Source organism: Hyposmocoma kahamanoa, unplaced genomic scaffold, assembly GCF_003589595.1.
Source record: "Hyposmocoma kahamanoa isolate Upper Pololo Valley unplaced genomic scaffold, ASM358959v1 76, whole genome shotgun sequence".
Classification (NCBI taxonomy): Eukaryota; Metazoa; Arthropoda; class Insecta; order Lepidoptera; family Cosmopterigidae; genus Hyposmocoma; species Hyposmocoma kahamanoa.
This window is the reverse complement of record NW_020653900.1, coordinates 7937902-7954968: the sequence shown is the minus strand read 5'-3', so window position 1 is coordinate 7954968 and position 17067 is coordinate 7937902. Positions and strand designations below refer to the sequence as shown.

The following is a 17067-nucleotide window of genomic DNA, read 5'->3' as shown; positions in this document are numbered from 1 at the left end:
AAGTTCGATTTTCAAAAACCTTTTCCACGCTTGCTAGCTTTTGCGCGGAGATTTGTAATGAGAAATATACATATTATTAAAGTTATGTAGGTAGGTAGTGACTGAAAGAACTGATTAAAATGCTAACTATAAACATTATTGCGTCTACTACATTTTACGCCATATTTACCTTATCGTCGTCTTGACAAATTACATAGAAATCACAAACGAGGTTGTCGAGAATTTTTCATTCATCATCCAAGTTCATAACGCATAGTATTCAGAGGTAGTCACTCGAAGACGACATATTAGGATGTTTTATAACTCCTTTTTTCCATTTAAGCCTAAAAGTTATTGACTAATTTCGTTTGTAGAACGTTTAAGGCCTTATTACACCCAGGGTGCGACAAAATTTCATTTTTATTAGACAAGTATACCTACTTACCAAAGTCGAAGTTGTTCTATGTTGCACGTCAAGTTTCAGAGTTTGTGTTTCCTTGATTGCTACTTTACTGTAAAAAAACATGCATTGTTCTATTTGTATTCTATTTGTATTAGTTTCTTACTTGTTTATTACATAATGTAGGTCATAGAAGCGACGTAGAAGCCACTATAATAATAACAAAATTCTTCGAATAATTAACCTAAACCACCAATAAGAGCGAGAAAGAGGTTCTGCGTATATGTACGTTTTTAAGATATCATGAAACGGAACGAACTAACGTGAGTTTTGTGTTAAGAGACTTCAAGTGGCTTCGGTTGATTCCGCATGACAGTGAAAGTGTTGAATCGATCACTTTGGACAAAATATAATACAGTAAATTTGGTGTTATACACCATAGTCAATGATATACACTGATTACACTATACGGTGTGAAAACACGATTCCTAAAAGTTTTCACGATAGAATAAAACACAAAGTTACCTCGAAATTTTACAAGAAAACCGCTGTATTCAATAGGTACTTGACATACCAAAGATTTTTTTAACATCAACTGAACTAAATAAGTATAACACGCATACTATACTATATACATTTTTCAAGTGGCTTTGATTTCTTTTGTGAAAAAAAAATTCTGAAATAAATCCCGTATGCCGCTTGACCCAAGCTAAATGAACCCTATTATTTTATTTATTTATTGTATTTATTACATTTAAAAGTATTAAAAAACAAAACATTCCAGTATAACATAAACTTAACTAAGTTTTTCTGCATACCGCTCATTCGTCGTACAAAAATATTTCTGTGTAGTGTGCGCGTTCGTACTCCTTCGTGTTGACATTTCATTGTGTGCGTGAGTTCGGTAATATAGGGTGTCAATAAACTTAAAATTTTGTACATCCTACTGTTGAACACGATTAGTATGGGAAAAGTTTGAATTCGAGCTAAGGTAGCATAGACTTTTAAGCGATACGCCTGTCTATGACAATTGCAGTGCCACTCCTAGCTTTAAATTGCAAAGATGTGAGGGGCACTCCTAGTGCGCCCGTCACCCTGAGGCTATATGATTACATAATTATTTTCTAAGATATATTAGACAACATCACATACGTTACTCTGTTCTCAAAGTAAGTAACTAAAGCACTTACAACGTCGAAAATCGGAAACAACGATGGTACCACAAACACCCAGACCAGAGACACATTGCCCCGGCCGGAGACCGAACCTGGGACCTCAGAGTTGGCGACACTACGAAAACCGGAGTGCAAGCCACTCGACCACGAAGGACACCAAAGGCTTAGGAGGAGGAGACATAAGTTGGCAAATCCCAAGTGCTTGTAATTTCACGTTACGGATTGTTACGGATTACCTTATTACCTATTACGGATCCTTTCGGCAATTCGAGCTAAAGCTAAACGCACAATGTCTTTATCGCTGTTATTGCATGGACATGAAGCCTTTTCTGATTGCAATTATGTCTCGATAACTGCTGTAACTTCGGGTAGGGTTGCAGGCGAAGGTTTTTCTTGAAGAAACGACGTGCTGTACTTTGCGTGTAAGAAATGTAGGATTTGTCATAAGCTTTTCATCTTTGCATAAGTGTGATAATTACAAACTTATCCATATAAGGACCGACAGAAATGGCTTACTTTGGTGTCGAAGGCCAATAAGGTATCTGAGCAAGCGAAGTAAGTAAGTATCGTATAAGGTCAGGTGGAGTAAGAAGAACACTAGAGGAAGAGGGACTTGAAACCTTAACTCATACCCTATCAGTCTATAAAACTGACAAATTAGTATAAACGATTTTAAACAGATGTCGCTAGGTTCGATGTTCCAAATCCAAAAGGTGGGAAAAAAAAACGATAACGTGACCATATGTCCCGCTTTTAAACTTTGTGTCCCGCTGTCCCAAAAATACCGAACAATGTCCCGCTTTGGCAAAATAGGACACACGTGAAAGATTTAAATAGCCAGCCCACCAGACTACACAAGAATAGTTCTTTTATTTTTAAGTTTTTTAATTATATATTACATATTTCGTAACTATCATAAACGTGTGTTTTATTTTTAAAACAATAATAAATTTACAGGCGTCCCGCTCTGACGGAAAAAAATAATAGTCACGTTAGGTATAGGTATATTACCTTTATAAGAAATACAATTGCTGTTTTTCTTACCCCATGTTTTGGGGGAAGAGAAAATGTTAACACAATAAGCACGTTTTCGGCAAATACATTGTAAGTATAGAATTTAGAGTAGGTAATGATTATTAAGTGTATACTTCAAAATTATAAGATTTTATCTTTATGAATACGAAGATCGAATACACAGAATTTTTCTCTTCTTCGTCGACTTCATCATAATCATAACAAAACTAGTGGAGTTAATTCACAAAAAAACTCAATAAATAAGTCTATTTGTTCTTCCAAGAGCTCAAATAAAGTATGTTCTTCTTACATGATCTCACCGTACTTTTAGTGAAGAAAAAAAATTCAAATACCTCAAACATTTAACCGAAAGGTCTTTGTTTTCAAAGCTCAATTTATCAAGCCGGTCTTCATCGAAAGAAACGAGTCCAAGTGACTTGAAGTATTTCATGCTCCTTGTCATCGCAATCGAACTACCTGCATGTAGAAATATTATATATGATTATTCTACTCAGGGAATAAGAATTCTACTACATCTATGACTTTTTTTCATTTTGGTTAAAACAGTTTCCTCTTTTCCTAAAATGCCTCCTTTTTTAGATAAAATAAGTTTCAAGTTTTTTATACATAAAAATAAGTGTGCATTTGACCTCGTATCTCATATGGAAAGTGACGATGAGGTCGATGATGGAGCGTGTAAACATACCTATTCACTTATTGAAAACATTGGAAAAGCCTAAGTTTAGCGTACAGAAAAAAACTGCAAGCAGGGACTCTCTAAAGCACTACACATATAAAGATGGAAACAAAACAATCTTGTGGGTATATTCACAATACTGACGTCAGCAAACCAAATCGCGGTTAGATGACAAAATATTGTTTTGACATATCATAAAACCCATAACCCGTTTTAGATTCATTCATATTCATTTATTTGCATTTCACATAGATGATAAACTTAAACATGTGATACCCTGTAAGGATGTAGCAAAGTTACAATGAAATTTAAATACATTGCAAGCTTGAACGTAGTTAATTAGTTTAGATAATTAATTATATTATAGATAGTATAATTATTAATGAACTAGATATTTATTATTAATAAAATAGATATTTCAGCTATGCAACGTTAGGGTAAGTTCCGATAAGTCGAACACGTTAACTAATTCTAACTGTTTTTAAAAGAGAATTTTGAGCTCTATCTTTTGCTTTTTTTTATTAATAATAACACACACACTCAACATAGCCCCGCACTAGGGAAATCCTGTGTCGCGGGTGCCATGGACACATACATAGACAACCACAAATTACACCCAAACTCACGAGAGAAATAAATGTAGACATTTAAATGGTTATTTGACCATTTGTCACTCAGCCGCGTTTTAGATAGTACTTATTTTATGTACCATCGTAGTCCAGCTAAACAATAGGTATGGCCTTGTAACGTAGTGTACCGTAATTGTTACTTACATCTATATGAAGAAATTTTTTTGTCTACTTTACGCAAAGGGCTCAATATTTCCAGTACGGTATCGTTAGGACCATCATTATGAAATCCAATTATTGCATTAGTGGACGTATTATTATACTTGTCCTAAAATTCACAAATAGAATTACAAATTGTAAATATTATTTCAAATCTAACATATCCATTATAATGAATTTTCATTCTCGTTAACATATAGTAATACAATAAAAATTGATTAAGATAGGTAATACAATAAAAATTTATTTATTTCTGTACGCGAATAATGCAATGATTAGTCATTTATACAATGCATTTAATGAAAAGTATTGAATACAGTTAATAGGAAAGATGATTTTTAATTTTTGGATCATCATAACGTTACCCTTGTTTGGTATATAAAACCACATGTCATCATACGTCAAAAGTGCCTTTATCGCATTAAAGTCATTAAAATAATGTTAAAATAGCACGAACTGCATATGTTTATGTGAAATTTTATAACGTTCCTATTAAAAGCATTAAAAAGTTATCGACTAATTTCCTCAGTAGACTCTTTAGTCTCTATCTTGAAAAGTTGTCATTTTGCAGATGTGGCCTCATTACACCAATACAAGGGTGCAATACCACGTAAGTTATTAAATAGATTTTAATATCAGATGTCCAAAGAGAGATGTGTCGTCCGTACTACGCCTCGCTGCACGAAAACAATTTAATCGTCGACAGCAAACAAAACAAGCAAATAAAGCGGAATTTCATTGGACACTTTTGGTGAGACGCACAACGAGAAGACGCGCAAAAATCATAGTCTAAGTCGTTATGCAAACTATGTATTAAATATCTGTCTATCTGCCGTAAAGGCCGAATTAATTATATAAAGCTAGTTAAATGTATATAAAACGTACGACGCATGGAATAGAGATTTCACACTCCGAAATAGATAATAGCCCCTGCAAACCAGTTCTTAAACAATTTCTGCACTCAATATGGTTCTCTTTCCAGTCGTATTCTGCGAGATATGTTGCCAGTCTATATTTTCTGGAATTTTCCATTTCTTTGAGATGCGAGTTTGCTAGGTTAGCACTTATGTCACTTGCTATGATAGGTTTCATATTGTAATCAGGTTTACAACCAGATTGTTCCAAATTCATAATCATGTAATTTTGGTTTCTACCATTAGAATTAGATGCAATTTTATTTCTGGATCCAAAGTAATGTATAAAAGTATGAAATAAGTAGCATAAAGATGTGTTGAAAATAGATTTATTACAATTTTGTTGATTGCAATCTTTATTTTCATGTATATGCTTGTTGTTCTCATGTCGATCGACAGTCAAACCAGTATAGTATGTTATGTTATAAGTTAGATCAGTATTTCTGTGACCGTAATACTTTACACTCGTTTTATCTTTTCGGTTATATTCATCTTCCAATTTATTCCAATTCACAATAGCTTTATTTGTATAACAACTTCCGTTATAAAAACCTTCAGACAGCCTTTTGTGTGTGCCAAATTCACTATTGCATATATCTATACAATTTATTTTTCTTTCAATATTTATTTCTGGAGAATCTAATGTAAAATTAGTTGCCTTTTTGTTTTCGAGGTTGTTGGCAGACATCTCTTTTTTTCTTCGCTTTCTAAAATTGAAGAAAGTATATTTGAATGGGAATAGAGAATTTGTAGTTTCACTTTGTTTGGTGTAACCATCCAGAGAACATTCTTTATATAAATGAGCTTCGAAATTTTTCAAAAACCTTTTCAATGACGCATACAGTGTTGCGATTTTATTCTCTTTATCATCATTTTTTATATGATTTTGAAAATCTCCATCATTACAGTGTTGTCTATCCCTTTGTATTCTTTTAGATAATGTTGAGAATTTTTTGGTTTTGTTGTCTATAGATTTGTTAGCTATATCAATACTTTCAGGTTTCAATGACTGCATCATATTGTCAATGCGTTTTACTTGTATACAATTTATTGTTTCTCTTTGTTTAATGTCCTGTTCGTATATTTTACGTCGTACTTTCAAAGCTTTATTCCATATATCCCCAAATTCATTACAAACTCCATTGTCACATATAGTTTCATCTTTAAACGTATCAAATGAGGATATTTCTTCAAACTGGTTAGTAAATCGTGTCTCTTGCTCCAAAGGCCAGGCCCACCATCTTTTCTTAGATCGTTTATCGTAAGATGACTGTTTTTCATTAGTTTCCGTTGTAAACTACTTAAAACAAAAAATGTAAGTCAAAAGCAAAATTATGATTAAATGAAACTAGTTTTTCCGGATCTAAATCGCGTATATTTGTTTTTTTTCTAACAAACTAACGTTTCGCACTCTTTCAAGTCCCGTTGTCGTGGCTGACTGGCTGTAGTGTAAAAACCTGTTGCTTTGTTGGAAAAAACAAATACTCGGCATTTATCCGGAAAAAATAGTTTCATATCCAATGTGTAGTAACCGCGAATACCTAAAAACCCTAACATTGGGAACTTTGACATACCAACAAATGGACGACAAAAAGTGTCCGGAATTAACCTATATAAACAATAACATACTGGGTCTCTTTCTGTCTTTTGTGCATGCAATGTATAGGAAAAGACAGTTAACTATTATGTGACTACTTTTATTGCTTCAGTAATTTCTATTTACGATTAATTTAAATATAAATAAAATACTGTACTAATGTACGAAATAACACTTTTGAACGATAACTAGGATTACATAATATACTACGTAATGAAAATATGATACACTATCCTGTTTTTTCAGTTTACGTTTTTACAAGTTTTTATCATACCGTAGTATGATTGACACACGCATTGATGGTCGACCAATCGAAGACTGATGCGCGATTGATGCTCTTTTTGGGATTGAATGGCCCTTTTGGTTCGGACCGTCCATTTGTTGCTAGGTTAATGATTGGGAAGAATATGTGCGAGCGCAAGATATAATATGAATTAGACGTTTCAGGTGATGTTGCCAAAGCACAGTTAATGTACAAGATAACTACTAGTACGTGTATAAGAAATGACCTCATCGTTATTCAGCGTTCTTTTTCTTTGGGGTTCGAAATCACAGTCATCGCTGTCACTGTCGTCGTCTGAGGAACCTCTGTAATTTTTTTTGACAATGCATCATAGTGACGTAACGAATTCGCAATAACATTCCGCCTTACTTTCTCTAACTCGTACCTTATAAAGAGTGGATGGCAAAACTTTCTATTATTTTAATTTTTTTATGAAGGGCGTTAATTTGGATGCATTACTTTAAGAATAAATAAAAGCCAGTGTGTGAATATGAAGGATATGTGATGTGAAACCAGCCTGCAAAATTTGTATGTACAATCCATATTTGCATTTCAGTAACTTTGTGCTTTAAGATACAGTACAGGTTTGAAGAAGTAAGGCGACGATTTTAACAATGCTAGTGTTGTAAAGAAAATAAAAGAAAAGAAAAAATGTAATAGCCAGAAATTAGTACCCTTGGTACAATAAAGTCACATGTGATTATACGTCAAAAGTGCTTTTAAGTAGAAAGTCATAATAAGAAGTATATGAAACAAATTACGTATATGTGAAATTTTATAACTCTCCTACTTGAGTATAAAAAGTTATGGACTAATTTAATTCGTAGAATCTTCGAACCTCTCTCCTGAAAGGTTGAAATTTTGCAGTTGCGGCTTGTTACACCAAGGGTGCAAATTACTGGAATTGGTTAATTAAATTGTCTTAATTTTTCGGATGGCCTCCAGTTCTGTACAAAGAATTTCCTTAAAAGATGTTGATTTTGTGTGATGCAGTGTTACTTACTTTTCAATACTAACGTCACTCATGTCACCATAATCAGAGGGAGACAGACAAATGGTGCACAGTTCGCCGATGTCGAAAAAGCAGTGCCTACAATATATGCCTGGGCACTGCGGTATTTGACATCTAGGTACAAAGTATAATTTTAATACAATTCGTATCGTTGTGTCTCGTGCTTTAGGCTCAATTCACATTACTGCGGAACGGAATGGAAGTAAACTTTTATAACAATATTGTATACAGTATAACGAACTTAATGTCAATTGTGTAATATACAAACTAAATACGATACGGCAGCTGCAGGAGTTCCCGAAACTGTGTGAGAATTCTCCGGAATTGCAATATGATTTATGGGCTCGTAGTTACATACTTGACGTAAAGTTCATTATGCTAGGTACTACTTTTTTTACAAAAAATCACTTCCATTCCATTACGTGGCAATGTAAATTGAGCCTTAGTGCGTTATCAGAAAGACAGAAATAGTTTAGTTTAGTATTCCCAGTAGTTCAGCGTACTCAGTGTTTGTAATAAAAAAAGTAGAAGAATTAAATATCCCTACCCATATTATTTTCTGTTTTGTAATATATATAATAAATCTCACCTAATAAGTTTTGTATCGGGATCGCCATGAAGTTCTGTGGTACCGCAAAGTAAGCAACGCATTATTTTTGGCGACGTACCAAGTAACATTCGAAGCCACCAGAATCTGAGAAATTAATTTTACTCTTCTCAGGTTTGGTTTTTTTACTGTACTGTCGTTATTGACAGAGCAATGGTGACTAATACCAGAAAATAATGGTTTACAAGAATGTTTACAAGGCACAACGCCTGTCATAACTGTCAACAGATTCTAATAATCTACATTTTCAGTTGCAGTGCCCCAAGGGGTGCTATTATAGGTACGTGTATAAAGCGCAAAATCATGTAAACAGATCTAAGACAACAATGGCAATGCAATAAATTTGAATATGAATTTTGCAAAGATTACCGTGTCGGCTACAGCCGTCGAGTATTTAACCAGAAATATTTTTTTAAGAGTTTTGGCTTGTATACAAGTCTTTTGAGCCATGTCTTCGTTTAATTATCGAGATCCTCATTAATATTTTCCATTGCGATTCTAATACATTATGTTTTCACTTTCTCTTAAATAACTTAGTTCACTTCAGGACATGTCTGTACACATGTCGGTTCACTTATTTGGGTTTTTTAAGTAGTCTTAAGCGGCGGGAGTCAATATTTATGTTTTCACTTTCACTTAAATCTCAGCATCTTCTATGACTTTGAACCATCTTTGAACAAAAACTTTGAATTCGTGATTATTGGAATTTTCAGGATAAACTCTTTTGTGATTTGGTTTAAAATAAGGAATACAGTTGTAACTTTCTTAATCACTATTTCTTTCCTCGTATTTTCTTCATAATATACTTAAAACAAAATTAATCTTTGTAAAAACTGTACTCGTAACTTCAAAAGCCCGCCATTTTTTTAACTCGAAATAGAGACGAAATGTCATTTAATTTGCTTAAAAACTATTCTGCTATATCATTACGGTGACTACTGCGCTCCGATTGGCCAGCCCGAATTCGAAACAATTGACGGGTGTCGTCAATTGTTTCACTTCCAATCGACCAGTTTAACTTGAGCTTTGCTATAACGGACGGAAATTTCAAAATTACATATTTAATATCTAATTACCATAAATATAATTACTGTGTCGTCAATTGTTTCATTTCCAATCGACCAGTTTAACTTGAGCTTTGCTATAACGGACGAAAATTGAAAAATTACATATTTAATTACCGATGTCATGTGGTTCCGTTTATTTTGTAAGTAGATGTTGCCCCCCATCTTTATTACAATAAATACAGAATATTTATGAAAAAATATACGGAGACGTACCTACACACAGGTCAGTTGTTGGCGCTTTAGTACTTCAGCTTTCTAATTTTGATTTCAGCGCAAACGTGAGTTAATATTTAAAAGTGATATAAGGACCATTTATCTGATGGAATGCCAGATATGGATGGCCGTTATTTTGTTTCTATTTCTGGTTATATACTCGATGGAAAAATGTAACAATTTTCACCTGACAATGTTAACTTGTCACATGTCAATTCAAAATATCAATTGTATGAAATGGCTGTCTGCAGCAATATTTTCGTTTGAAAGCAACGATTTTGTAGCAACAATGACTAATCATGCGCTTCAACCTCAAGCAATTAAAATTGAATAATCCTTGTCGAAAAATTGAGGACATCCAAGTTACAATCCATGATTCAGAAGCGGGTTTCGAATCTTACCGTCCATTATCTCTAAGACATTTCAAAAGTTACCGAAGTTAACGAAGTGCCTTCCAAACTTGCACTTAGTCGAGTTGTAGTTAGTTAACCATAAACTTACGGGAGATGCCTGTCCAACCACCGTTGGAACGTATGTCTTTCTTCAGTGTGATATTTGTATTCCCGATGCAATAATCGCCGGGCACATTTCATAAAGCACCCTAAAAGAATATGAATACAAAATTACACATGGCGCAAATGGCTTAATTTATTCTTTAGAGACTCAGATTTCAAGCCTATTGCCAAGTACACTACACGTGTAATCTATGGTGTAATTTCACGCTGAAGGCCGTTAGCGCCTTTCGTATTTAATACAATAACGGCTTCAGGATATGGTGGAATGTTTGCGCAGGTGCGTACTGATAACTATTACGCTATCATGCGCAAAAAGACGGCCCTGTAGATTGTGGGGTAGCACTAACTCCATCCTGAAGAACGTAGCGGGGATATATGATTCCCTCAAAGATTCGGTTGTTAGCAAAATATATTTTTACTGACAAGGACCAAAGCAACAAACTTCAGTGTTTTATTTACCAAATTAGTCCCTAAATAAAATGTAAGACACAAATTTATTAGGGTCCATAATTGTATGAAATATATGTAATATAATAATAATAGGACATTCAGTAACAGTGAAAGATACAACCTCTTGCTCTTAGAATATGGTTGTATAACCATACAGCGCGCGTCTTAGCTCTTTCTGGTCTATAAAGGCCCATTATCAAATGCCGCAATCGCAGTCCATATGGTTCGAAAAGGGAGAAGAACCAAAGCATAACGATTAAGATACCTGAGAAATTGAAATTATAATACACAACTCAGTGCTCTTAAAAATGATTCTCGATTTTAAATGCAGCCTCACAAGATATGAAAAACTAATCAAACACTGTTTAATTAGATCCCACTACCAAGTCATTGATGGCATTGAAGTTTTTGAGAAACCTGAATCTGCAAATGGTCATGTGCGTTCTTTGCTAATTTGATTATATAATTGGATTATAAAACATCTCATTGTACTATATAAAAAAATAGCCTTAGGGTTGTGTAAGAGACCTTACCAATTTGTGAATATCTCTTGAAATCAGGTGGCGACGGATCAGGTAGACAAGTTACAGGAGACGCAGAGGCAAAAATTATGGGTGCACGCAGAGCGTCTAATATTGCAATGTAGATTTTAGAAACGAGCCCTAAATTACTGATTCTCAAACTCGGTTGTGGATTTCCCGCTTAAACAGAAGTAAAATCATCAATACAAACTTGAAGATGAAAATTTTGGTAAAGAGATTTACCTAAATAAATTTCTTACGGTTTATAGGCGACTGGAACCTTCCATGGTATCGAATAGTCATCAAAACCCAATAAAGACTATAATCGGCGACCATGTGGATCATCAATTTGAAAGTTGTTAAAGTCATGAATACTACTGAGCGAGACAAATTGAATTTTTCTGATGAGACCAGGCGAAACGATGTTGTCTGTGTGTAGGTATCAAAAACGTAATGATCAGAAAACATGCAGTTTTATAGGTACACTGGGTGCCCTAAAATTCCAGACCCCCTATTTGGTTAATAGATCAGTGTGAACACCTTTCGGGTTCAACAAACTTAATTATCCTTTAACCTATAAGCCGTAAAATTCATTTTGGTCTTCCTTATTGTATCGTTAGTGAATGTCGTTGTAAGAAACTTTTTAAGCTAATTTAATCTTTGACATTTTTAAATTACATTACATAATTACAAATTTCAACCAAAAATATGGAATATCTTTACACTTTTCTGTTGAATGCGTAAGAAGGCTTCCAAAACGGAAAGACCGACTGGGGTGTCAGGTATCTTAGGATATCGAATGTTCCTGCTCCTTATTCCTAATACAAAATACTTCAAACAAAAACGAAGGTAAGGTTCATTGTTATTAGTCCACTTACGTGAATGTACTTGACTTTTTCCCTTCTGTTCAAAGGCAGCACCGTATCTCTGCCTTGCTTTTGACGTTTCAAGTCTATAGCTCTTAATTCCTTTGTCATATAGCGATTATCAAATCGAGATCTTGTTTCGAACATGTTCTGGTATTCTTTAGCTCTAAAAAGTCTTAAATTCTGTAGAACTAATAGTAAGGTAGCTTTTTATTTTTAAAAATGTCAAAATTATATAATTTTGTCATTTTCAAGTGTCTGGGTATATTAATATCCTCAGAGAGAACCTGTTAAGGTCCCTTGCAAGTATCAAACAGTGATACAAAAAATGTCTTTCATAACAAGAATAAAGAATGTATTTACCGGAAGATTATAAGCAGCAAGAATAAACTAGTGACACAAGGACTCCAAGATAACCAAGTCAGTAACGGATCAGCTCTGTTCCTGATCTCAGTAACAATTCCCGCAGCTACTTGACTTGCAGATTTGCTGGCGTTGCTGCTAAATGTATAGGAACGGTGGACTTTGACCTGCAGGTTCAGCAAAGACTTAACGCGTTCGGTAAATAATTTCAGTTCTGAAATATTATAATATTAATTAATTCACGGACGTGACGTTCAGGATTTGTTTGTGGACTCTCAAACAACGAAATAAATTCCTACACAATTATAGACTAAGATAAACACTATTTTGGCGGTACATAAAAAATTACTTAATAGTTACTATGTAAAGGATACATCACTCTTATACAAAATCGAAAATACCGACGCTATAACAGCCTACTAAATCTGACTACCGACACCATGTGCTGACTACGAGGAAAAAGGAACCTTAGCACGCGCTTAGAGAGGTGAAAATAAGGTTGCCCGCCGTGTGCAGTTCGTGCGGAGCCGTATGCTCATAAATGAAAGACGTGTATGAGCGCTTGCGCCGACGTCGGCGCACTCAGCGGTAGTCACATATCGTGTAACCTTGAGCGAGTGATGGAACCCTGGTATTAACCTAACCTGCCACATCGGTGCAGTTGTACTTGGAACTAGAGGTGAGAATTTAAACGAAAAGCACTTAAAAAGTTTGGTTTTATGAGGTCTTTAGTCAACAATTTTATTTTTTACAACGTGCCTAAGTATTAAGTCCCGCCATTTATGTTTCCTAAACAAATTACTTCGTCAATGTGAATATTAATTTTATAAATAAAAATAAAACGCGTGTTTTACAAATAAACTTACACCTTCAGTGGTCTACTTTTGGTTTTCTCCATCAACACAACGTTGCAAGCTATTTTTAACTGACTTCAATAAAAGGAGGAGGTTCTCAATTCGACTGTTTTTTTGTATGTATGTTACGCGATAACCCCGGTATAATATTTATATTTTTAGGTAGGTATAGTATATCCGGTATAGTATAACATTTATGACCGATTTTGATGATTCTTTTTTGTTGGAAAGAGGGTACCTCAGAAGTGGTCCCATTTAAATTTGAAGAAAATATTCCACCGCTAAGGGTGGCAAATTAGGGGATGAATGACTTTTGAGGTTGGTTTTTTTAGTATTCTGTACTGTTTGTTATTAACATAAATATCTATGCGCTTAAATGTTTTTCTAAACATTTTTTAAGCTTCAAACTAAAAAACGTATAGGTGAAAAGCCTCTAAAAAGCACGCTTTTTAAAAAAAGCTACAACGCTTAAACGTTTATAAAAATAAGCAGTTTTTGCCATCTCTACTTGTAACCTAAATAAGTAACACCCAACTTAGTGCGATATCATTGTAACCCGTTCGTGGACAGTAACAGGGTTTAAAATTAAATAAAATAAATAAAAGGGATTTCAAAAACCAACTGCAAGCTTTCTCAGGTGCTATCTCTGTAGTTCCGGTGTACTGCTCTACCGAAGAGAATATCAACAATGTACTGACAAAATTCAATGATGTACATACATTGCACATTTTATATTGACTCAATACATTTATAAACACTACGGCAAGAAAAGTACGAACATTTTTGTGTGCAGTATTATTTATGGTACAACTGTATGTTACTCCTACTTAGGAGGTAATGTTTTGGATGTAACATTTTTGAAAATTAATTATAATTGGTTGCGGTTGTTTGTTTTTAAATTGGGGTAAAAACATTCGTTCACGGTTGTGCGCGTCAGGTTTTACAAGCTACCGACCCCACTTTATATTTTGGTTATTCCCTTTTTTCATTTGAATTCACAATTTATAGTCGTTGGTCTTTGCAAGTCTCCTTCACTTATGATGACGCCATTCGCCGTGTCGCCATCAGCGTTTTCATTATGGCCTATTTTACAATAGCCGGTATCCTATATCCTTCCAATTATATTATTTGATATTCTCACTTAACCATAAACTTGTAAAGAGTCGTTCATTTTTTATTCATTCTACGGTATGCTCAGATAATTGAAAGCACTTACTTTCTGTTACAGTGGCTAAGATATTGTTGTCCACAAAATACAGAGGCACGCAGAAATGATTGCCCTTTTTAGCTGACGAGCAGGCTGCTTCAGCCACATAATCTAAATTACACAGCCAATTGAATCTAGGCCCTAAATTGGCATTACAATCCAGAACTGAGAATTTCAGGGCATTGATGCAAACTTTATGAGAATCTCCAACTCTATGGTCGCAAGTTCTTCGTACTGACTCTAACCAGGCAGCACCGGATTGGAGACTATGAGCTGCGATAAATGATAAAATATATGAAATTTGAAAAGTAATTCCGTATCAGTGTAGTATTTTTTTTTTATGAAGTTTGTATAGCACATACCTAACTAGGTCAGATCATATTGTCAACCAGAATGATAGTTTGTCTATAATGTTAGAAATAGAACTGGAGTTAATCCTAAAAACACGTTGAATAGGCCCCTCTAAGACTACGATAACTCTATCAAGAGAGTCCGACAAGAAAAATGGTTAAACCATTACTTGAGTCAGTTGCTTTTGGTTATATTTTTGAAAGGCACTATCTGAAGCTAATTATTGGGTAGGTAGTAGGTTCATCCTTGCTGTTGTATTTTTCTTTTTAAGCCACTTTATGTAAATTATCTGGTCTGTACCACTTCTGGTGTCCTGTAGGAAAATATATCATTACATTGCTCACCTAAAGTCATCACTAATCGTTGCACCCTAACAAGAACATTTTTAGTCTTGTTAGTTAAATCTGTCAACATGTCAATGAGTTTATTCAGATTGTCTTTAATAGAATCGAGAGGTCTCTCTTCAAATTTGTTTAACAGATTCAATGTTGTTTTTATTTGTTCCTGAAATAAAATACGAGACAATAAAAACAAATATATCTTGAACTATTTCCACCAATTGAGATTGGCTTGTCTTCTAGATTCAGCATAAGTATATCTACACTATACATTACATTAGCGAATAGACCAAAAGTTTAATGCCTCGAAGAAGATCAATAGAAGCTTTACGAGTTGTTTGCCTGTTTAAAGGTTTACCCAACCAAAAACGTATAAATATTTGTCAGAGGTGTTATGGCAAGTGATACATAGTATATTTACGTGCAGGTACTATTTTTAGGTTGGCAATTATGTAGATTCTACTGTCCCGATTTCAAAAACTGGACACTAGAGAAGTAGAACTGATTGTTATTATTAATGAAGTTATTATTACATAACGTGACCATACGTCCGTACGCTTTGAGCGGGACAGTCCCGGTTTTAAGCTTGGTGTCCCCAAAATACTTAAAAATGTCCCGTTTTGACAAAACAGGACACACGGGATAATAAATTTAAAAAATGGCGCGAAAACGTAACAGCAAAAAAGCCTTGTCGTCCGCACCTCAAAGCAATTATTGCTCATCCGAAAAATATACAAAGCTAGCCCACAAGACTAGACAAGATTAGTTTTTTTTATCAATAAACATTACGTAACTCACTCATTAAAATGTGTTTTTATTTAAAACAATAATAACTTTACAGGTTTCCCGCTGCTAGTGGAAAAAATAATGGTCACGTTATTATTGCATCAATTAGGAGCTAGTTTGGCTTTTCTACGATCTTGCAGGGCAGTGAAGATTCTACTAATGGGATACAAAATGAAGTCTCCAATCCACATTGTGACAGCGTGATACATGGCCTCAACTCTCTTCATAGAAGAGATTCGTGCCCAGGATGGGGGCGTATAGGCATAAATTACAGTACAAACAGTCTTACAGTCCATAGCCAACATATCAATAGGAACACATTTACAAGAAGTTCCACACAAATAAACACATCGTTGTCAATAAGCCTTACCTGTCCACAAGCCATAGATTCTGACAAAACTTCAGAGTTCTTCAAGGTGTTGGTCGCAGGGCCAGTTAGAATAAGAACCAGGGCGTAGCAAGTGATGGTGTATCGCCCAACACGGGAGAAGCATTGGGGTATTAGAAGCATGACTAGACATCTGAAAATAAATGTACAAGTACTTGTATACTATAGAGTGCCCATTAAACGATGCACTCATTTATGGTCCTTTGAACTGGTCCTTTGAGGAACATTCTTATCGGCAAGATTTTGAAAAGTTTCCGAGAGTTTGTGCTTTAATTGATTTACACAATCATAGTGAAAACAATACAATAAGGCATAGGTATACACAATAAGGTAAAATCAAAGTTCTTGAACTAGTAGTGGAATTTGTACAATCATTAATAAAAGTATGAAAGTCTACAAATTACCTTATCCTATAACTGAAAGCTAATCCCAAAGTTAGTAAAACACCGATGATAGAGCTCATAAAAGTAGCATGTATCAAAGATATTGACAGTTGGAAGACAAAAAACAAGAAGCAAAGGTAAGTCAGTATAATCCCTCCCACGAATCCAATCACACTTTTCAGAACAAAATTTGGAAATGTCAAATCTGTATTCAGATAGTAAAAGTAGTTATGCATAGTCGATCCTTCTGGATACATTTTGCCAAACACATGCGTTAGCCGTTGTTTTGTTTGGAAATT

At 34.5% G+C, this 17067-nt stretch overlaps 1 protein-coding gene across 1 annotated transcript; it reads right to left on the bottom strand.

Moving 5' to 3' along the window:
• Positions 1-258: 258 nt before the first annotated feature.
• Positions 259-16491, bottom strand: LOC113232612 (DC-STAMP domain-containing protein 2-like). Its single transcript, XM_026467382.1, has 18 exons — positions 16368-16491; positions 15218-15377; positions 14532-14795; positions 12462-12675; positions 12111-12264; positions 11493-11661; positions 11245-11412; positions 10833-10976; positions 10248-10347; positions 8449-8553; positions 7851-7973; positions 7074-7152; positions 5810-6264; positions 4939-5233; positions 4039-4162; positions 2922-3045; positions 425-491; positions 259-323 (listed from the first exon to the last, which is right to left on the bottom strand). Exons 1-18 carry the CDS (start codon positions 16380-16382, stop codon positions 318-320), a joined length of 2766 nt encoding a protein of 921 aa, XP_026323167.1. The 5' UTR covers positions 16383-16491; the 3' UTR covers positions 259-317.
• Positions 16492-17067: the final 576 nt, after the last annotated feature.